Below are 24,204 nucleotides of genomic sequence, written 5' to 3'. Positions count from 1 at the left end.
TTTGTTGCCATTGCTTTTGGTGTTTTAGACATGAAGTCCTTGCCCATCCCTATGTCCTGACTGGTATTGCCTAGGTTTTCTTCTAGAGTTTTTATGGTTTTAGGTCTAACATGTAAGTCTTTAATCCATCTTGAATTAATTTTTGTATAAGGTGTAAGGAAGGGATCCAGTTTCAGCTTTCTACATACGGCTAGCCAGTTTTCCCAGCATCATTTGTTAAATAGGGATGACTGATTGTGTAATACAATCAGCTTTTGAATGATGTTTCCCTTTTCTGGATTACAGTGTTGCTCTCACGGTTCTCCCCGTCTCTGACCTCTACTTTCTCCTGCTCCCATCCTCTAATCATTCCACACGGTGAGGCAAAATGAATCCTCCTCGAACAAGCTCCAGTCAGGTTGCCCCCTTGCTCTGAAACATCCCATTATTCCCTACTGCTTATCAAATACAATTCAGAGCCCTTACTGTGGCATGCAGGAGCCTCCATAGTTGGGCCTATTTTGATACCATTGTCTTCCATTGAATGGCCTTTTCACTATTCCTCTAACACTCCTGGGTTTTGTCTTTGCTTTATTACTTTTGCAGCCAAGAAAATAACTCATTCTCACCTTTTCAGGCCAGCTGCAACCCATTTTAGACCTAATCCAAGTGTCATTTACTGTATAAAGTCTTCTTTACATGCATTCACTTAATAGGCTTCAGTGAGCATCACTGTGGCATAGTCTATTCTGGATGCTGAAAAACTGCAGTGAGTAGAAAGATTAAAAAGCCTTGCCCTTAAGAATCTCACCCTTCCAAACCTTATCCTCCTTCCAGTCACAAGTAATTTTGGCATTCTCAAGGTTATCTGGTTATACTTCAATTATGCAAGTTACCATATTCACCTCATATGGAACTATAAGCAGCTAGACTGGAGTGGCCCTGTTTTGAAACTTCCTACCTGGTACTGTGTAATCATTAGATCTTTTTATGGGAAGGGAGAATAATAACCATTCCGTATACTGATGGTTTAACTATATATTAAATCCTTTACTAAACCAAAGGTTAGTACTACAATAACCTTGTAATAAAGTGAGTAATTTATCTGTGATCCCTATTCTATAGACTAGAAAAATAAGGCTCAAAGAGATTAAATGACTTGTCAAAAGTCTCACATTTGCTAGTGGGGATGCAAGAAGTCTGGATCTTTCAAAGTCTGTTCATTAATTCTGTGTTGTGCTGTCTAGGTTAGCAAGTAAGAAAGGAAAAGAGGGAGAAGGGTCAGTTTAATGAATCTGTAGCCATTCCCTTGCCTGCTGGTATTAAGCCAAGTGGAAGCTGTGCTCTGACAGGAGTCAGGATTCGGTCTGTTTCCATCCCAGCATTCTTCTGAGCTCTCAGAAGCAAAGCATGGGCTACTTCGCTAGCAGATCCATCTCCACCAACACAGACAACACTAGAAAAATACAAATTAAGCAAAGAAGGCAAAACTTCAGAATGATTGGTAATAAGTCATGAAATCTAGACTTCAAAATACTTTACTAACTTGTAGTCTATGTGCATGACTGCTCACATGTACCTTCAAACATGTTAATATGTGTCAATGGGTAAGACACAAATACTACACAGGTAAGTTTACTTCACAAATATAATAACTAGATAATTCCCCATAGACAAAATAGCTTTAAGTGTGTTAAGAGATATGAAAACACTTGAACATGTTAACTCACATCTGACCAGCGTTTTGCTCTGTTAACATCCAAAAGCATATCATTCTCATTTTTTGTTAATAATACTATCATCTGCAATTCATTTAACTAACACCAACCAAAGTCATAAAATCCTGCTAATTCTCAATAAAGCTCTGAAAAGACAGGTAGCAATAAAAATCATGTAAAATATGAAGCTTTAAGAAACTGCTAATTATCATTAGTATATGAATGTAGTAATTACAAACCTGACCTGAATTTCATCTCCTTGACATTATTGCTATATGGTACTTCTAGATGTAATATTATTAGCCTTTGAGCCTAGATAGTACTACTAGTATATTTTTTAAGACGTTATGTTAAGTAGACTATGGGGGCAGAATCCATTAAAATAACACATAAGATACCAGAAATTCATTTCATAATCATTTGTGTTCAAAAGAAGCAAAATATTCTTATGTATCAAAATGTTACAGTTAACCCAATGTAAAGTGGATTTTGCCGCGGTGAAGGCAGGTGTCACAACTCAAGGGCTACAAGGGCCCAGCAGGAATGGAAGAGTAGGCTCAATCTAAAGGCGCAGCCACTTCTTTGCTGTGGCCCACTCACACCACGTGTGAGGCCTAATGGACCCAGATCTGGTTTTTCTAGAGAAGCCAGAGATTCTGATTTAAGGCTGAGTCTCCTAATTTGTAAATACTACCAACTAGCATTCAGTGTATTTAAAAACACTATTTCAAACAAAACTGCCTATGGGCCACAGTCAGCAGTAGTTACTGGTTCTCTAAGTTTCCGAAGCTCTGGAGGGTGGTGAACAGAGGCTGAAAGTGTCTTTCCAGTCAGTTCCCACCATCTTTCTCTCAGCCATCTATTCCCTCTAGTCCCCATCTTCCTCATCCTGCTAGCTCCACATAGCCTGGGCAATCCAAGTCTACTCTGGTTAGAAGACTCAAGATATGACCCAGGTCATGTTTGTTAGGTGTGTTTTATTCTTATGTCTAAACTGATTCCAGAGGTTCGCAATGTGACCACCTATTCAGAGAAAAGGAATGATGTTTACTAAGGACAAATTATATCAGGTAGTGTGTTTACTAATTTCTATTAAATCCTCAGAAGTCTGCAAAATAGGCCACAGTCCCGTCTTTATGAATGAAAAAACCAAGGTTTGACTTGAAACTTACCTGATTTCAAAAATCTCCATGAGATTTCTAATCTATAAACTTAAACATAACTCTCAATCCATGGCTGTCTAAATGCTGACATATGGGTGTGACCAAAAAGACTATGTGAAGTCATACCCAAAAAAATCTAATTTAGCACCAAAGAACTTGACCCTTACATACACAGGATGCGAACACTTAACTCTTAGAATCTTGCATACAATTATAGCATCATGCATATGTTAACATATTGCTAGAGTTATTAGAGGTGGCCTCCCTATGAGCATGTTCTGAAACATCTGAAATTTTGTCATAATACATTCTGTGTTAAATCTTTTGAAACTAATACAAATGACAATTATAATAATAAAGAAATATTTAGTGAATAATTACTATATATATATCAGACATTTTCCTAAGCACTCTCCATGTATTAACTCATTTAAGTGGAAAAATAACTGTATGCAATAGGTACTATTACCTTCAATTTACAGATTAGGAAACTAAGACATAGAAAGATTAAGTAACTTTTTCAAGATTGTACCACTAGTAAGCAATAGAACAAGGATTTGAAATAAGACATTTTGGCCTTAGAAACTGCAATATTATTCAATATATTAGATACATTTTCTATATATGAAACCTAATAAAAATAGCCTTATGAGAATTTTATTATTTTGAAAAACATTTTACCAGTAGAACCACTGTGAAATTAAGTGAGTTAGAAAAAATATATATTTATTTATGTTAACAACTATTCAATCATTAAGATCATGTTCAGGTACAGTGACTCAACCTAGGAAATAAGTTTTGTAAAACAAAAATAAAATTCTAAGTCCTCCAACTAACTGAATGGACCCTCCCCTTTTGGCCATGAAGGTCACAAAGAAAATCTGAAAAACTATTCAGGTCATAACAGGAAGGGAGGTTGGATATGCCTCCTTATACCCTGTTGTCTTTTGGAGTTTAGGCACAAATGACCAGCACTGACATTAAGATGTAGATCACAGGCCAGGCGCGGTGGCTCATGTATGTAATTCCAGCACTTTGGGAGGCCAAGGGTGGATCACGAGGTCAGGAGTTCAAGATCATCCTGGCCAACATGGTGAAACCCCGTCTCTTACTAAAGACACAAAAAATTAGCTGAGCATGGTGGTGCATGCCTGTAATCCCAGCTACTCAGGAGGCTGGGGCAAGAGAATCGCTTGAACCTGGGAGACAGAGGTTGCAGTGAGCCGAGATCGCGCCACTGCACTCCAGCCTGGGTGACAGGGTGAGACTTTATCTCAAAAAAAAAAAAGAGTAGATCATAAGACCGACAAAACAGACTTGGTAGCAATAAGATCCCCAACTCCAACCTGACTCTGGTATAGCATTAAATAACAAATAGCAGGCCCTAGAGGAAATCAAAGTATTTTATCTCAAAATGTATTTTGTTGACATATTTTGAAATGGCCCTGCAAAGCCATCATTTGCAGAAGAAATTTGCATTCTATAGAGAATCTCCTTCCCTTTCCAGGTCTTCTCCTGATCCAGGAGAGATTTAGCTAAGAGTTTGACACCTTTTAAGGTCTGATAAGAGATACTGACCATCTGTTCTCTCTGAAGCCTGATATCTGGAGGCTTCATCTACATAATAAGAACCTGTGTTTCCACAACCCCATTTATCTTTATTTTTATAATTTTTTATTTTATTTATTTATTTCTTTGAGACAGAGTCTCACTCTGTTGCCCAGGCTGGAGAACAATGCTGTGATCTCAGCTCACTGAGATCACAGCTCACCTCTGCCTCCTGGGTCCAAGTGATTCTCCTGCTTCAGCCTCCCAAGTAGCTGAGACTACAGGCACATGCCATCACACCCGGCTAATTTTTGTATTTTTACTAGAGACGGGGTTTTGCCATGTTGGCCAGGCTGATCTCAAACTCCTGACCTCAGGTGATCTCCCCTCTTAGGCCTCCTGAAGTGCTGGGATTACAGGTGTAAGCCACTACTGAGCCACTGCACCCAGCCTACACCACCCTATTTATCTTAACTCAAGCATTTCTTTCTGCTGACTTCTAATCTTTCAGGAAAGCTTATCAACCAACTGACAATCAGAAAATCATTGAATTCACCTGTGAGCTCCCCTCCCCACCAGCTCCATGATATCCCACCTCTCTGGGCCAAACCAATGAATACCCTACATTTATCGATTTATGTCTTTGGCTATAACTTCTGTATCCCTAAAACGTATAAAACCAAGTTGTAACCCAACTACTGTGCGCACATGTTCTCAGGACCCCCTGGGGCTGTCATAGGCCATGATTACTCATATTTGGCTCAAAATAAACCTCTTTAAATATTTTACAGTTTGGCTTTTTTCATCAACAGCTTCTTACAAAAATATCACAAGAGTCTAAGTACTACAAGAAAGGCAAAAAGCAAAATATTCAATCATTTATAGTGAGTTAATCACACTTGTGTCACTCTAAAACATCAACCTTAGAGTAACTAATCCTTGCCATGGCTCCAAACAGAATTACTCTGTCTAGAAAAGAAACACTGGGTGATAATGTATCCTTTTTTAAGGAGTGATAAAGATTTTTTTAATGAATTTTTTTATACTTATCTATGAACCCATCATCTATCAAATGTTCAATATATTATTGTAGTTTTGATTCACAGTTTTTCTCTTTCTGGAAAAAGGTTTGTTTTTGTTTTTTACCTTACTAAGTAATACAGATATGTTCAATCTGATAAAATGTCAATATAATCCAAATAATGTCTAGATTATTATGGGTCTAATTAATGGTGAAATGAACAAGAGAAAAGTAACTCAACAATTTTTTAAAAAATTCTGAAACAAATATTAATAGCGAGGAATTCATATATTTACAATTGCATAAAATCTACAGATTTTTTAAACTATACTCACACTTATAAATGCAAGTGTTACTGCTTCAAGTCTATGCAGCTGATATTATTTTCCTTCCTAAAACTTCCTACTCATGCCTGGTAAAATAGGGAGCAATATAGAATCTGAAGCTCTCATAAGGTTTAACAGTGGATCTTAGTGTTTCCTAGGACACACTGCAGTGGAGAACCAGCTGTCATAAGTGCTGATACACTGTTTCTGTTGGGTTTAGAAATGTCACAGATGTCTCGTAGAAACATATGTAATTCATTAAAAAAATAAATACAACTCCAAAATCTTAGGAAATAGCATTTCTTAAACATTACTTACCAAATCGCTTTGCTTTACTAAATACTATACATAGAATCTTTCTTGGCTCTTAACTTCTTCAGCCTGTATCTAGAAACCAAACTGTTAGGTGATTTCCTAATCACTCCCTATTAATATTTCCACTAGTGTCAGACGGAGGTGCTTCAGGCTAAAGTTCTTAAAGAAATTTGAGTCTGTCTCTCATCAAAATGCCACAGCCTTTTGGGGTTAACCTTCTCTCATCTCTGCACCTTTTCTAAAAATTTCCCCCAAAATTTTCCTTCAGCCACTCTTTGGAACAGGTTCAGGAATAGAAAACTCACCAATGTAAAATATTCCATTTTCAAACAATTTTACTTGCAAGAGAATTGTTCCTTTGAAGTACCTGAAGAAACTGTTTCTATTATTCTCCTCATACATCTCTCTATGTAATTCTAAGTACAGTGACTTAAAATTGCCATTTTATTAAGATAATTACTCCAACTACCATATCAGCTTCTACTGGGAAAACTGAACCCACAAAAATAAATAAGCTATTTAAAGTGGTCCCCAACCTTTTCGGCACCAAGAACATTTTTTTGTGGGAAGATAATTTTTCCATGGACTGCAGGGTGGGGTGGGAGACAGATGGTTTCAGGATGAAACTGTTCCACCTCAGATCATCAAGCATTAGATTCTCATCAACAGTGTGCAACCTAGATCCCTCGCATGCCCAGTTATATCCCTCGCATGCCCAGTTCACAATAGGGTTCGCACTCCTGTGAGAATCTAATGCTGCTGCTGACCTGACAGGAGGTGGAGCTCAGGCAGAAATGATCCCTCTCCTGCCACTCACCTCCTGCTGTGCTTCCCAGTTCCTAAAAGGCCACTGACTGATATTGGTCTGCAGCCTAGGAGTTGGGGACCCCTGATTTAAAGAGTCTTAGAACACGGAAGATGACTTTCAGTAGAAATTTGAAATTATTGTAAGTCTGAAATAAATCAGCATGCCATAGAGTTTAGAAACACTTACATAACTCAATTCATATAATGGTTAGGCCAAACTATTTGGTTTGTAAAATATAATAACTGAAAAATCTATATATCTTTTAGCTCTACACTGAAAAATAACAACACCTGCCATGAAAAATAAATAAGGATTAAATATGTTCAGGTAAAGAGAAAAATATTACTGTACTACACTTCAGCAATAGTCTTCCTTCATTCTGCGAAGTTATTTTCATCCTTTTACCCAGTACAAATACCAGTAAAACATATTGATTGATACTGCATTCACCAGAACATTTGTAATGCTGCTGTGTAAGACCAAGTTTAATATCTGTGATATCTTTATTCTCATTCTTTATCTAATCAAGTTTTGAAGCAGGGACTCATTTACAATGCAGCTACACCTTCATGTACTGATGAGGTCTGGTGAGGGACTATGCAGCATATTCAAATAGGTAGTTGGTGTGCATGATTCCCACAAGGAGTTTTCTTAAATTGTATACTTGTAAGACAATTTTCTAAATGAAGCCTATTAATGTTTTTGTCTACCTCTAAGTATAAAGTTCTGAAGTAATCTCCTACCCCATATTTTTGATTCCCAATGCTTATATAATATGGCTATCTAGATTTACTTCCCTCAATTAGATTCCTTTGGGAAAAATCATGTTTTACTTACCACATTTTCTTTCTCAACAGCTATTGTTTTCTCTTCATCCAAAAAATAAATAAATAAATATGCATTTCTGAAAAACAGCCCTGCCAATGCTCCATTTTGATTGCATCACTTCCCTCCCCAGAACATTCAAATCAGTCTTGGGGAAGGTTAATGCCTTTCACTTTGGTGAAAGTAGAGACCTAACTCCCTTTCCTGACCTTATGGGTCTTTGCCCCCTGCCCATCACCATGTAACACAAATAATTCACACACTTGTCAACTTTTTAAATTATCAAGTATCTACTCACGTAAAAAAAAACTTCCCTAAAGGAATATAATGCGTTTTAGTCTTACACATCAATCCAACACTTTAGCAAATTGGTTCACCTAATTTTAAAAAATGGCAATGAAATTTATATCACTTGCCTTTGTTCTAATGTTTGCATGCCAGTGAACAATCTCTGTACACTCCAATGTATTGCAAACAATGGTTTCCGATGCCCACTGTGAATAATATACCTAAATTGTAGTCACTACATTATGAGATTAAAATTATTTCTTATTCTTTCTGAAAATAATGCATTTATTTACTTGTATTTATAAAATATCTTCCCTCAATCTATCACAGACAAATTAACCAATGGGTAGCTGTTAAACCTATCAATTAATTTGCAAAAGAGGATCATCATATAGTTATGCCATGTGACCAGTATAACATCTTCCATTAGTGCTTCTCTAGATATATGGTAAAAGCCAATAATTATAGATGCAAATGTATGCACATCAGTAAGTATAGGGTAGTACACTGTCATTTCCCAGTATTTATAATTAGATTCCTCTTTTTGCTTTCCTATGCCAGATCCTGAGAGATAGATGACCATGTCATATTATCATTAATTATTGTTACATAGATATGAACAAGATAGAGCCAAAGTACATAGATTACAAATAGTTTTAAATGTTAGGTTCCAAATATGGAGCTAAAACTAGTGAAGGCATTTAATACATAAATGATATAACATATATTGATTAATAATATAACCTACCCATCAAATCCCTGGAGTTCACATTCCTTAAGCAGTGACAGAGCGTGCCCTTCATATTCCATTACTATTAAAAAAACACACACATATACACAAAATGAAAGTTTCAAACAATGATCACACTTTTTAACTTGTTCTGGCAAAATAATATGATAAACATATGGTCAAGTCATAAAACAACATTTATTCTTGAATAGTTATATTTTAACCAGAGGCAAGAGGACTAAGTGTTACCGGCCTGATGTTTTATAGCTTTATGTAAGAGAAGGTCATATATTTGCTTCAACTACATAAGTCATTTGGGAATATCCCACGCATAGTGGTTACAGAATTTATCCTGGTGCCTGTTTAGTATTCCCTAAATAAGACACATGTCCTTTAAATCAGAGGCTTAGGAGCAGCAGTATTTTGGAAATAAGGCATATTAGCTGGCATTGAACAGTCAATGTTAAATCGGTTTGGCAACCTTACATGAATAAATTAGTCAAAAGGTTAGTGTAAGATTTACAAACCAGAAGAATGTGTACTGGAACTGTTAGACTAAAAAGAGGAAGAGTTGGATGTGAAAATACAAAGTAAAGCCAACACCAATTATAAGAGACCCAGACCCAAGAAGGAGGGTGGCACACAGGCCCACCAGAGCTCAGACCCTCCGAGGAAATGAATCTGTCACTCCGTATCGCTGTCTCCACAGTCACCGATGCCCTACGCAGTATTGTAAATGCCAGTGAAGACAGGATAAACAGGCACACTGCAGATGGCACCAAGCATCACAACCACATTTAGCATTTTCCAGGGCAGCTCTGCCAGAAGAGACAGCCCAGCTGTATCTACCCATCAAAGATTTCTGCTGACTGACATGACATTGCAGATGGATTTTTTGTGTAAGAATGTGTGTCATTATATGCAAGATTACATTAATCTTTCATGCCTGTCTGTCCCTGGTGCCAGCATGGTTCAAGCTTTTCCTACAATGTTTTTAGATATTGTTAAAAATTATTAGTCCTGGTGTCTAAAAGAATCATTCTGTATCCAGCAGTGTTACATTGTAATTCTCCCATAGCTTATTCAAAATGCCATTAACACTCACATGAATAAAACCTCTCTATATTAAATTCCAATCAGAAGAAAGCCATAATAAAACTACATATAAAATATTAATATTAATAAAGTTGAAAGGTTATCAAAGAAGATGTGTGCTGATCATTCATTTATAACTACAGCAAGTAGTTACAACCTTAAAATGCAAAATAAAACATCTTACATATACACATTAAAAATAAGATTATGAAAAAATATTTATGCTAAGAATCAGTTTACCAAGCCTTACTTTTATACCAAAGCTTACATTGGTAAAGTTTTTCAAATCCAATAATGAGCTTTAGAACTGTGTTATTATTGAATGCTATTTTTATTTTTTTAATTTGTAATAGTCTTTTTTTGATATTATGGGTGGAATTTGATTATACACTAATGCAACCTGTCTGAAAATAGCAATTTTTTAAGTAACATTGTAAAAGTTCAGTAAAATCAAAGATCTAGAACAAAGAAACAAAATGAAAAGAACCTGACTATCTACATCTATAAAATATATTAGCAAAATGAACAAAATGAATTAGTCTTTGGCCTCAGGAATTTGCATTCTGGAGATAGACAATATACGCTAATGAAATAATGAATTATAATATGGAGTAATAGGTGGTTATAAAAAACGATATTAGGCAAAAGGATAAAGAGTGATCTGGATTACTATTTAGATATAGTAGAAAGGACCAAATATGTATTTAGATAGGCTATTGTGGGCCCTGGAATCAGTGACAGCCAGATTCAAATCATCCCCCTACAAACAAACATAAAGAAAGGATTGCTAGACAAATGTAATTTCAAAAAATGTAACCCAGCCTCTTCTTTCATCTATTTGCCTTTTCCTATGAGATTGCCAACCTGTGCTCTTTCTAAATAGGAGATGTGAAGCTTTCACAGTTTACAGGTCTTTGAGCACAGTTCTCACAGCTGGGAATTTCCCCCTCCCCTCTTTGGTGCAAACGCAACTTCTTCAGGAAGACAAGAGAAAGTCTTAAGGTTGATACTCAATGTTGATGGGAAAATCAGCTGAAATAAAATCAGGTGAGATTTGATTTGGACATAAGGAAACATTTCTTGGTCTGGTGATAAAATTCTAGTGTGGGATATGATACTGAAATGTCATTTTCTTTCCTGTCCTGTAGGTACTTTAAAGTTAGTAAGCTCAAAACAGAATCCATTATGTATACCTTCAAATATATTCTCTCTCAAATATATTGTTCTTTTTGTGTTCCATCATCTACTCCAAGACAGGAAAATGACTTCTTTCTAGATTGTCCCTTTCCTCCACTCTCCAGCACCACTCCATGGCCAAGGCCAGTTGTTTCTGTCTTTAAATTATGCCATAGCATTCCTCCATTTCTCCCAGCTAATTCCCCAAATTAGCTGATTGATCTGATCACTAAATATCTTTCATGTGTAGACAAGTTAAGTATCTGTAACCAGAAAATCTCAAATCCAAAACACTTCAACATCTAAAAATTTTGGAGCACTGACATGACGTTCAAAGTAAATGCTCATTGGAGTATTTTCAATTTCAGATTTTCAAATTAGAGAGATGCTGAAGTGGTTAAGTATAATGCAAATATTCCAAAAGCTAAAAACATCCTAAATCTGTAACAGTTCTGGTCCCAAGCCTTTCAGATAAGGGATACTCCACCTGTACTACAATAGCCTTTTATCTTGTCTCCCTCAAACCTCTCCCCCACTCTAGCCAGAATAACCATTTTCAGATACATATTTAATCATATCACTTTTTTGTATATACCCCATTAGTGAGTCTTCATTGTCCCCAGGTATAAAGTTCCAACTTCCTAACTCACATCTGAATGTTGGGAACAGGATTGGCCATATACACCTACAATTATTTAAGAGGTAATAAAAAGAATCTTTTACACAGAATTATCTTTCTCTCTAGCTAGATATGATGCATGAACATTTACTTTTCAGATTTTGTATTAAAATGCAGGTAAAATTGGAAGGAGTGATGCCTCAGGCTACTGGAATCTTTTGTGACACAGTTTCATTAGATGGCCTAGCTTTCTGCTGGGTGAGATTTAGAAAGGCAAGAGGCATTTCCAAGAAACGGACGGCTTCAAGTAGAGCCAAAAACAACCAGAGAAACACTATAAAGAGGCTTGTTAACAGCCACGTTAGAAGCATGATTTTAGGAGAAAGAAGAGGAAAATGATAACAAACACCACTTTCTTGACAACTCTGCCCAGGAGGTAAAGTTATCTGGTGACTAGGCACTCCCAAGAGCCCTGAGCTGCCAGAGATCAAGGTTTCCTTCAGATAAATGTCTTTGACTATGATAATGACAATGACCATGATAAGGCCTAGCAGCTCTGTTAATGCAAAAAGTAACTGAAGGCGATGGAAGTACCTATCGTGAACAAGAGATGAGGGGCAGACAGGATATCTGTCTTCAAATATCTCAATGACTCTTATACAATAGATGGGGCACATTTATTTCATATCACAAGAGATAATATTAACTCTAGTACATAAAAATTACAAAGAGGCAAATGTCAGCTCACAAGTTCTCATTTTGCACAGTTTATGCCTAGCACAAAGGTACTTGGCCGACGGGAATGATGAATTTGCAATCTAACAAATGACCTTAGGCTGAATCTAGTGACCTTGGGCTGAATAATTTTGAAATATGAATATTTTGAAAGTATGAAATATTTTTTCATAAATATTGAGCCAATATGCATACTAAAATGGTTTTATAAACAAAGGATGAATTAGCCTGGAAGAAAGGGCACTTTTTTGTAGGTCAACACAGAGGATACGCATTTTCTAATCTGCCTAAAGGTACAGTAACTCTGACCATTCATCAGAATGTCAAACAGTATTGTCCAGTAACAACATACTCTGCCTCTAGTGTAGGTGGCCAAGCCAAAGTTGAGTGCCACACACCTGTGCTCCACCCACAAGGAGAAAATTGAACCATATGGCCTCGAAAGTTCTTTTCAGTCTGATTTCTCTGCTGCCTTAACTTTTTCACTCTATTGCTCTATGAATTATCCTATGGATCTCTGATCCTCAAAATATCTGTCACACATTTAATGGCACAATCTCTAAAACTTGCTTTGTTTTAGAAGCAAGAGAAATGATATCATATGCCAGCATGGACTCATTGTTCATACTCTTCTTTGTGTATGAATAGGTAATTAGGAAAAAATAATTCTTTCCAGGTTCTCCCAGAAGTTTTTCTGATGCCATTACATAAGACACTACCTTGGTGGTGGTAGCAGAGTGGGGATGCAACTTTAGCACGAATACTTCAAAAGATGTTGATCTATATTCAGAAGTAGGATTCCAGCACAACCCAAAATGAAAGATGTATATTTTTATTAATGTGGTAAGATCCATTTTTAAAATAAATTTATGAAAAAATTACAGTACCTTAGAGTGTATATATCTAGCTGTAATTGTTCATATTATACTTCGTATTTATATAGCACTATTTCCTAATTAACTCATCATATAGGGTTTATTTTGTAATTCCAATTCCATTTGGACTCACCCATTCACACAAGGATACATTAAAACGATGTCCCACTGGACATGCAGAAGATACGTCCTCTTTCTGCTTTACTTTGCCATATACTTTTCAAATAAAGTACGAATTCAATCTTATTATGACATAATTTTTGAAACTGAAACTAACAGTATTATGGCCATCTTTCTGTAGTATAATATACAAAGTTTCAAATATATTATTTCAACTACAAAAATAACACTGTAAGATAGGCAGGAAGACTAAAACTTTTCAAATATTCATAGGTTTATTCAAGAAATATTTTTCATAAATATTGAGCCAATATGCATACTAAAATGGTTTTATACGCGAATGATGTAATTTTATAAATTTGCCTGTAGGAGGAGTGTTAGGCAGCTAATAATTAGCCATTCTGCACAAATGTAAGTAAATTCTAAATTTGCTTTACGGAATATTCTATTGTTTTACGTTTAAATATGGTACTTAGTAATATTTACAAATTTAGAGAAAAAAGTCCTAGAACATAATATTTTTGTCTCCAATACAATTAAGAAGGAAAGCACATTTAGATGATTTCCTCTGCCTTAGTTCAGGCCTTGTATATCAGTTTTCTTGTCTCCAGTCTCTTTTTCTCTCTTCCTTTTTAATTTTAATTCTGCTGGTGGAGTCATCTTTGCCAAACCAGATTGCAACACTATGATAAAAAAAAAATTTACACCAACTGTGGATCAATACATGATGAGTAAACTGCTGAGTGCAGCATAAGGATCCATCCATAACCTGGAATTATACCTCCTGTAGTATACATTGTTGAGAGCCTTCCTAGAAGTCATTTTGCCCTTTCTTCTCCCTAACAGAATCCAGATTCAACTGAGGCATTTCAGTCATCAGGAAAAGGGGATCTGCCCTCAGCCCCTGGGAAGAGTCTTGATGGTTAAATAAATGATTATTCCAGATTGACTGCGCTAATACAGTATCTGTGCCCAAACTTAAGAAAGGAAATTTTAATTCATCTTCAGGATTAAAGCATGTTGGGTCTCTTGCACATATATGCACACCTCTCCCCATCCCACTGGATATTAATAAGAAAGGATGAAATTCACGGGCAGCTATTTTATGATGATAGAATAAGATTTCAGATAATGTCAAAACTGAGGAAAGCAGAGCAAAGTTATGGCACAAACTCTCCAGATGTATGGGTGTAACACACATTGACTCTCTCACACACACACACACTCTCTCTCTTCGCCCCCCCTCCCAACTTTTACAGTACATGCCTGTTAGCCTGACTTCCTTCCCTTTTTGTCTGCCTCTTAAAAACCGCGTAGTTCAAATGCTTTTCTTGAATCTTCCAATCAAAATATCATCTCTGAGACATCAAAGTTACTTTACGTATACCCCAGCTATAATGGTTTTAAGTATCTCTTTGAATCTCTAATAATGTGGAAAGTCATCCAATTCCAAGTATGATAACTTATTCATCTCGCATCCTGCACAATGTTGAACACAGAGCACGCATACAATGAGATTCCTGAAGTGAATGCTATATAGCAATATCCATGTTAAGCTGCTTTGTAGTATTCACATGTAAAAGCAATGAACAAAATAGTCGTTGAGTATGCCAATGTGTTTATTCAACTTTTAATTGTCTCACCCTAATACAAATCTCAAACTTTTCCTTCAGCCAATCTTTGGAAATCTTCAGTAGAAAAAAACCATAAATCTGAATCTTCTCTTTTACTTTTAAATCACCTCTAAATAAGCCAAAGGTCACAAACATGAAAGGTTAACTTCTTCACTATAACTTTATTTTAATTCAAAAATTCCTCTTGAGTTTTTCATGGTAGTTTCTCTCAAACCTCTATAGTTATGCACATTTCATGGGGGCTGACCTTCCTACAAAACTTGCTTTTTTTCTTTTTTTGGAATTCTCTTCTACCTCAATCCATCAAATCACCAGGTGTAGGCTTCAATGACATTATTAACATCTTGAAACCTCTCTCCTTTGTTTACAGCTGAGTAAAGCCACATCACTGTGAATCCCTTCCCTAGGAATCTATAACTGGGACTAGGAAGTTCCAACTGCACTCTGGGCTTGTCCCCTGAGTAGTCTTATTTTATAATACTTTTCATCAATTAAAATTTATTGCAAATTTCCACTGTTAGCGAAGCCACATAGAAATAAAGCTAGGAAGGTTGCGATTCTCCATAGCATCAACTCTTCTACTCAGTTCCCCACCATATGAAAATAAGTCTCAAAGAAACAAAGAAGTGTGACCACCAAATTAAAAAAATCAAAAAGGATATTACTAATCATCTATTAAGTTTAGTATTAACAAGTTTCTATTTTCATTGGCACAAACCTAAATACATTTCTTAGTTTAGACAACGAATTTCAGCTTCTAGCATCTCTAAATTCATCTATTAATAAAACCAGCAGTTCAGTGCTTAGTTTTGACCTAACCAGCAGGGGTCAGAGTCAGAACGAAAACAACCCAAGGAAGAATTCCATGGAAAGACATCAACTATATAAGTGAGCAAAAAATCAGCCTAACTGCAAAATTAATGTGTAAATAGCAAACATCTCCATAAAGATGTAAACAAGTATACAGCTTCCTTTGTAATTATATCTAACAATTGTTTAGGTCTGAAAAAAAATCTGAAAAAGTTATAAAGAGAAAATATTAATATTCTAATAAAAATAACACAACAAAAATAATTAAATTATAACCCTCGAGCTGGCTGCAGTAGGTTACGAAGACATAAAAATGCTGTAGATATTACAAGTAGTTTCCCAAGTTTGCATTAAGGACAAATTCAGATTATCTTGCTTTTGTATGTTTTTGTAGATGGTGAAATTATATTCTGAAAATTACTTACTTGTTACATCAGTTTTTATTCCTGCAAGCTTCAACAGAGGTTCAACCTTCTCATAATAAACCTGGGTAGCTTCTTTTTTGTGACTTTGGGGGTTAAGGAGTATTTTTAATGACTTCGGTCTGTTTGGAAAGCCTAAGAAGAAATTTTAAAGACAAAGTTGTAAAGTCCTTGTCATCATTTTTTTTCTTTCCCTTTAAAATGACACACAAGTGTGCTAGAATGTTATATGCATTTAAATAGTATTTGCTATTTTTATTTGAAATTCTTGCAAGAGTATTCTGAATATAACTTTATTTGAAAACATTTTCCTAGCTGTGAAATAGGTATATCCCTCTTAAAATAAATCATGAGTTAGAACAATACATTTAATTTATGGAGGAAGATGCAAAAAAAAAAAAAAAAAGAGGCAACTTTGTGAATATTAGGCAGTGCATATGTGTATTTACCAAACCACAATATATCAAACGTTCTTTTAGCATTTGTTTCTGGAAAAAAAGCAATGGACTGTAACAAATAGAAAGGTACATTTCCTCTCCTTAGCTAAATGTGCTCATTATTGGAATTGGGCACCCCAGTGACCCCAGGGCTACGAACGCCTGCCTGACCTACTGATGAGTCCAGTGCAGAATAGAGGAAGCAGGGATGGGTCAGTGTCAGTACCAAGTGCAGTGCATGCTGGGAGTTAAAAAGAGGGTTTCGGTCAAAGTTCAAGCCTGAAAAGGGGCCAGGGGAGAAAGAACTCTTGGGAATTGGGAAAGCAACGCCTCTCAGCAGGGATTCGATGATAGTGCTGCCTCACAGTTGGGGCTGAGATTTGATACTACAATTTTCTGGGCTTGCAAGATGCTTATCTCTTCAAACCCAGTTGGAGCAGGTGCAAAGCAAATTTTCTGTTGTTAGGAAGGGGCAGGAGGGACTGAGGAGCAAAAAGGAAAGCTGACAACCGTTTCTTTTATGGTAAGCTGCTCTCAGAGGGCCACGTTTAAAGATTAAAGAAGCAGTTATTAACATCTATTTTTAATAAAAAACCATTACTAAAAAGACAAGTGAAAATTGTCCACTACAAGGAGTCAGTGTTTCATATGTCAAGTAGAGAGAATATTTTACTTCTCACTATATTTGATACAATAAAGTATTTCAACAGGACATACTGTTTTGATTTTAAGGAGAGTTTTAGACGAGGAAGAGATAGGGTCATGATAAACTCCTTAAACATTCCTGGTGAAACTGCCTAGGGCCCTTTTTGGTAAAAAGCCTGCATCAGCCTCCAATCACCCAGGCTGGAAACCTCAAAACTGTGCTCAACGCCTTCCTTTTTCCTTGCCACCTTTGAATGGGTGCTCAGATTCATAAGATGGTAGCTACTTGCTTCCATGCCTTCTCCCTTCTCCCACCGATGTCCTCTGACTTGGGGACCATGCCCAGGCATGCTGGCTGTCCTCCTCTTCCACTGCATCCTCTGGCATCACAGCTCTGATCAGTGCTGCACAGTTCAAAGGCGGCTATGGCTCATTGCTGCCTGAAGAGTGAGCCCAAACCCCTTAAAATGACATTCAGAACCCTCCTGCTCCCAATCCCACTCACTCTCCTCTCCTTCCTCTGTTACACGTGTTAAAGAAACATGTTTTGAGCATTTGTGCTAAGTACTGGGAAGAAGGGCCAAGGGATTAAGATATGATTCGTGCTTTAAAGGAGGAAGATGTATCCACAAATAGAGACAGCACGAAACACAGAGGCTGGTTAACAGAGAAGCACAAAGTACAACAGAGTGTGTGAGAGACGGTGGTTAATTCTTATTAGGGATCTAGAAAAGGCTTCAAGACAATGGAGTATCTGAGCGGGGTTTTTGGCTTGTGTTTTCACCCCCTAAAATTTCCTCCCTCATTACCCCTCATCCCACCCTTGAGCAAAACAGCAGGGGTGAAAATTTTAGGCAGCAAGAGCTGCCTGAGCAAATAAATGGAGCTAAATGCAGAGGGTTTTTATGTTCCATTTCAACTTCCTCATCAAGGTCCAAAACCACTGTATTACTGCCAAATTCCTAGTCTGCTGGGCCTTCCTTTGTTCAGACAGTTTTTCCTTTATGCTCTACCCCATCCCCACTTTTGTCAAAATTTTATGACTTTTCAAAGCTCACTTCAAACAACACTTCCTCAGTAAAGCCCTTCTTAATCAGCAACAGAGTTCACCTCTCTGAAGTTTGTCTCAGAGTAAGGCTTCTCTGCTCACACTTTACTCTATGTTCTTCTATTACTGATCTTTATACCATTTACATGAAAGGACTCGGATGAAAGACCCAAACTGAGACAATACAACATCGAATAATAACAGTATTATACAACATTGAATTTTCTAAACACCCAACTTCATGAGTAATACTGACACTAAAACAAAAGATGAGAAGGGAACATTCTGTTCTATAGAATAATATTAAGGTAATTAATAAATATAGAAGAATTATACAGTGAGAAAAATCACTATTTTCAGTCATCACAATAATTACTGATTCAGGCAAGAATCACCAATGGGTGCCAAAGCCATCCAGTGACAGTCAGTTGGGGACAAAATATATATTCTTAAACTCTGTCCCTCATCACTCTAATTATTAATACAAATAGCACACTTTTAATGGAGACTAAAGGCATGAAAATTAAATGCAATGTGTGATTCGGGATTGGGTTTTAAAAATATCATGCAGGACAATATGGCTGTCCTTTAACCATGAAGGACTAAGCTTACTTTTACCAAAACACAACGGGAAAAGAAACTTGCTTAAGGCCCAGAGGCCAAGTGTCAGATTAAATATCCTGATTAAGTTTACTTTACCTGGTAAACTTAATTGGAATGCCCTGCTTTACTTCTCAAGCAGGGGTAGTCCCAATAAGGGCAGTGTTATCACACACGAAAAAACAACTTTTATTTATCTTCCTATATTCATTCATTTATTCACAAATAACTGCATGCCTGCTCAGTACAAGGGCAGGCTTCCAGAAACTGAGGCTCTGTCAGTGAACAAGAAAAGCCTCTGCCCTTGTGAAGCTTCCCCTCTAATGGCACAAGACAGAAAGGAACAAGAATATGTCACGTGGTAATGAAATACATGCTAAAGATAAAAATGAAGATCACTAGTAGTGGGAGAGAGGGAGGGCAAAGATGGGCGTGACTTCCTTGTAGAGCCTTACAGGCATTTACAAGGACTTTGGCTTTTGTAGAGAAAGAGGTGAAGTATGGTGAATTTCGATCAGTGAAGCCCTATAACCTTAGGTGTTGAAAGAAACACTCTGGCTGCTTTGTGGAAAGTAGATAAAGTAGGGCCAAGGGCCACCAAACAAGAACAGTTGCAATACTCCAGGTGGGAAATGGTTGTGCTTGGACTGGAGTGACTGCAGTGGAGGTTAAAAGTTAGATTCTATATGTATTTTGAAGGTATAGCTGACAACATTTGTTGACTCTTTGGATATAGCATGTGAAAGAGAAGAGTTAAAGAATACTCAAATGTCTGGCTGGTACGGGGAAAGTAAGGACTTAAGATGGGTGAGTACTAGGGAAAAATTGGTAGATTCAAATTGTGGTCTCAGAGAAAGTTGTCAGTAATGACAATAACAAGATCTAAGGAACTGGCATATTCATCAGAATCACCTGAAGTGCTTCTTAAAACATAGATCTGGGCTCCAGCCCCCAGAATTTTGGGCTTAGTAGTCTGGGGTGTGGTCTGGGGATTCATATTTATAACAGGTTCCCGGGTGCTGATGATGTTTGCAAAGGGACCACATTTTGAGAACCAACATTCTAGAAATCATCTTCATTGAAGGAGAGGAGACCAAAAACTGAAAGAATAGCTAAAGAAACGTAATATTTTAATAGAAGTAGTGTCAGAGAGAGTGAGAGTAAGATAGAGTTTAAGTCTTCAAGGAGTAAAGAAAATGACTCAGTAGTCTGCACAGGACTGCAACTAGTAGTGCCAGCTAGAGGTATCTAATGGATTGAGTTTCAACACTGAGAACTTTTAAGAGAGGAAAAAGGAATTATGGTCTCAAAATTTAAGTGAGATGGAAGGAAGACATTAAGACATTGACAATATCTCCAGGACCAGTGGTATGAAATGTATGGCAGAGAAACCAGTTACCACTTTAGAGGACTGCAAGGAAAGCTATACATTCCTGGGAAAGCTGCGTCTCTATTACAACAAGAATGTGGGGAAAATATTTAGAAAGGAGGTTGAAAATAAAGGAGATTTTGCTAATAATGGACAATTCCAGAGGATAGAGTAAAATGGTGTCTGGAGTTGAGGAGGGTTGGGGACAGTGTCAGGCTAGGGGATGTATGGAGACTTAGAGGCATGGGAGGCCAGGTGATGAAGGGTTTTAGGCAGTGACATGGGGTGGAAGAGGTAAGAATTGTTTGCAGCAGTTATGGTTGGAGAGTAAGGCAGTGGGGGGAAGGGGTCTTGCCCCAGGCACATAGAGCTCTAAGAACTTGTCTTCCCTCCAGCTAATGTCAAAGCTGGGAAAGGAGCAATGTTGCCTGGAGCTGAAGGAGATCCAATGCCCCTTTCCCTTTCAGCAGACCTGGAAGTCCTGGAATCTGAACCTACACCTGTCTGATATGGCTATACTTTTCACCAAGTGACCTCACTGCAAACGTTCTATATTTGAGAAACACATGCTCGACTGCTTTCTCTATAGGTAAATCATGCACATGCTACAGAATTCAAAAATCACCTTATTTAGCTCATTCACTGATATCTAGTTTCCTTCTTGCACAACAATCACTGATATCACTTTGAGAATCCTTCTAGAAATATATATATATACACACACATATATATACACACACAATATATACACACACATAGATGTGTGTGTATATATTGTGTGTGTATATATATGTGTGTGTATGTGTGTGTGTAGACAGAGAAAGAGAGAGAGATAAGAGAGAGAGAGAGAGAGGGAGAGAGACAAACGGTGTCTTGCTCCGTCACCCAAGCTGCAGTGCAGTGGCATGATCTTGGCTCACTACAACCTTCGCCTCCCGGGCTCAAGCAATCCTCTTGCCTCAGCCTCCCAAGTAACTGGGACCACAGGCATGCACCACCAGACCCAGCTAATTTTTATATTTTTTCTAGAGATGGGGTTTTGCCATGTTGGCCAGGCTCGTCCTGAACTCTTGGAGCCAAGTGAATCACCCGCCTCAGCCTCCCAAAGTGCTAGGATTACAGGCGTGAACCACCATGTTTGGCCTTGTCTAGGAATATTCTATGCATATACAAAAATGCATGTATATTCTACAGCTTTTCACATAGCAGCATCCCTACATGCTATTCTGTATTTTGCTTTTTCCTTTTACTGTATTTTAAAGATGACTCCATATCACTACATAGGATGCCATCTCACTCTATCTAAAGCTGCCTCATATTCATCTGGATGAATTTACTTCAATTCTTTTGTATGGATGAGTCCTTGAGGATAAATGTTTAGGTTGTTTCCAATCTTCCTTTAATGCAAATAACAATGCAATGAATGCTATTCTCCATCTATTTGATGCAAAATGGACAAATTTCCGGAAGTAGAATCACTGGATCAAAGAGTATGTACTCATTTTTTTTTCTTTTTTTTATTATTATTATACTTTAAGTTTTAGGGTACATGTGCACAATGTATGTACTCTTAAGGTTTCATCATATATTGTTAAATCACTCACTACAGAAACAACAGAGTTGCGACCAAAAGTGGACACTTGAGTAAAAGGAAATGGTCTCAAATCTTCACTCTGTCATTTATTAACTGTGTGACTTTGAATTACTTGTCTAACTTTTCTTCAAATTCCTCATGTATAATACAGAAATAATAGTACTTTCTGGATAAGTTAATTGAGATAATTAAATGCAAAGTGCTTAGAAAAGCACCCGGCACAAAGTATTCAGTAAATTTTTCTCTTATTACTACCAATTTACACTCTACAAGGAATTTAGATTGCCTGTTTTCTTACATCCTTATAAACATAAACCCACAGTATGTTCAAACTTTTTGATCTTTGACAAATGAAAAGTGAAATATTGTATGTGACTAATTTCAATTTCCATTTCTCTTTTTTATGAGGGAAGTTGTAAAATTTTGTAAATGTTTAAGAGTTATTATTTTTTCCATGAACTTTCTGTGTATGTCACTTGCCAATTCTTCATATTTTCTTTGTCAATTATGGCAGTACTTCATACAGTAAGAAAACTAGGCTTGTTATGAGTTACAAATGCTTTTCCTAGTGTGTCATTTGCCTTAATAATTTATGATGTTTTCTCCATACTGAAAGTTTTCGCTTATATGGACCTATATTTGAATTTATCAATCATCTCTTTTATGGTCTCTGCATTTATCAAAACTATTCATTTCTATACCTAGCCCTTTCTTTAACTCCTTAATTGTAGGCCTTCCCTTTATTCTCTTGGATTTTCCAGGTTAACAATTATTTTATCCGTAAATAATAATCATTTAATTTCCCCTTTCCAATGTTCACACCATTCATTTTCTTCGCTAGTCTACTTACATTAGTCCCACCAGAAAATTTTGACTAATAGTGCTCATAATAAAGGACATTCCTGTCAGTTCTAGAATAAGAAAACCTCAAATGTTTCTCCATGTAGGCTTTAAATTTGATAAACATACTTATCATGTTGATAACCATATCCATCTACTCTTATTTTATTAAGAGCTGTTTGACATTTATAAGTAACACTGATCTCTAGTTTTCCTTTTTGAACTTGCATTGTCAGAATTTGGTATCAATTTCATGCAAGTTCTATAAATAAAATCTGGAGTTTTCTTTCCTTTTCTATCCTCTAAAATAGTTTAAATAGTATAGAAGTTTTCTGTTTCTGTTCCTTAAGGGTATAACGAACATCTCTGTGAAAATATCAGTCTGGTACTTTTTTAGAAGTACCAAAAAATGCCTGTTTCTTTGGTGTTAATTGATCTGTTTAGATTTCCTATGTCTTCTGGGTTCAGTTTGGTCGTGTTCCCTTTCTTTGACAAGGTACTCACTCATTTAACCCTGCTACAAGGAGGCAACCCAGGTTTCCTCCTAGTTTCTAGACATATAGTCTTCCTCCTGAGTAACAGTAGCGATACTATTTCTCCCAGTAATCAAAATTAATCATCTTTGCAGGGTAGCATCTTCATTTTTTTCATTTGTTGTTTCAGTTATACAGTTCAGTAATGTGGCCAGGTTATTCTAAGTGTCCAGTTCAACTGAACAACTATCAGGTTCCCATGTGAAAGTATTGTTTCCTCACACTAAAACCTCGGTGTATCAGCAAAGTTCAAAGTTGCAGGGGCAAGATGAAAAAATATTTTGAACACGTGATTAGACGTGAAGTAAAAGACAACACTTCTACCTCCACTTCTTGATTCATAGACCCCTGTATTATGTTTATGGAACTAAAAACTAATGTCACAAGGTTTTATCTTCCAGGTAGAATACAATATGCTACAACAGGAACATGGTAAGACCAGTGAATCCTGTAGCTGTCAGCCAATTGCCTCACTTATTTTGATGTGAATGAGTCTCCTGATCAAAAGCAATTATTATATAGGATGTCATATTATTGAATAAGGCTTTAATAAGGCCATGATGTTATTGCTGGCAGAAACATGGTGGGCAGGGAATGCAAATCCAAACGTACAGTAAGCATTCATCGCAGCAGTGACAAACCGCGGACCTTCCATAATGGAGCAAATCCAATGTAATCAACCTGCCACCAGGTGGCTGGCTGGTTGCTCTGAGACTTGGTGCCATATCCAGAGCTCAAGGTTGATCTGTTTGCAGGTAGAACACTTGGCAATAGTGGCAATTCAATCAATCTTGGTAAGCAGCAGTGCTTATTAAACCCATTTATTTCTCCTATCCCTGCACCAGTGCTACTTTAAGTGTCCACTGCATAAGCCCTGAGGTTGCTTTGCAGTGATGCTGACTAACATCTGTAGGATGGGGCATCTTGCCTA

General features: G+C 36.9%; 1 protein-coding gene across 5 annotated transcripts in view; it reads right to left on the bottom strand.

Annotated features, from left to right (window-relative positions):
• Window positions 1-24,204, bottom strand: part of CERKL (ceramide kinase like) — a 130,494-nt gene that overhangs the window by 29,795 nt on the left and 76,495 nt on the right. Inside the window, exons 3-6 of one of the 5 annotated variants that reach the window (XM_032755246.2) lie at window positions 16,211-16,342; window positions 8,740-8,803; window positions 8,120-8,197; window positions 1,293-1,435 (exon numbers count right to left, since the gene is read on the bottom strand). In XM_032755246.2, coding sequence (XP_032611137.1) covers window positions 1,293-1,435; window positions 8,120-8,197; window positions 8,740-8,803; window positions 16,211-16,342 — 417 coding nt within the window. The remainder of the gene's footprint in view (window positions 1-1,292; window positions 1,436-8,119; window positions 8,198-8,739; window positions 8,804-16,210; window positions 16,343-24,204) is intronic. The other 4 variants (XM_032755240.2, XM_032755247.2, XM_032755242.2 and 1 more) reach the window with 4 other exon arrangements.

Source organism: Hylobates moloch, unplaced genomic scaffold (genome assembly GCF_009828535.3).
Source record: "Hylobates moloch isolate HMO894 unplaced genomic scaffold, HMol_V3 SCAFFOLD_1, whole genome shotgun sequence".
Taxonomy (NCBI): Eukaryota; Metazoa; Chordata; class Mammalia; order Primates; family Hylobatidae; genus Hylobates; species Hylobates moloch.
Note: the sequence above shows the minus strand (reverse complement) of the source record. Positions and strands in the feature narration are given on the sequence as shown.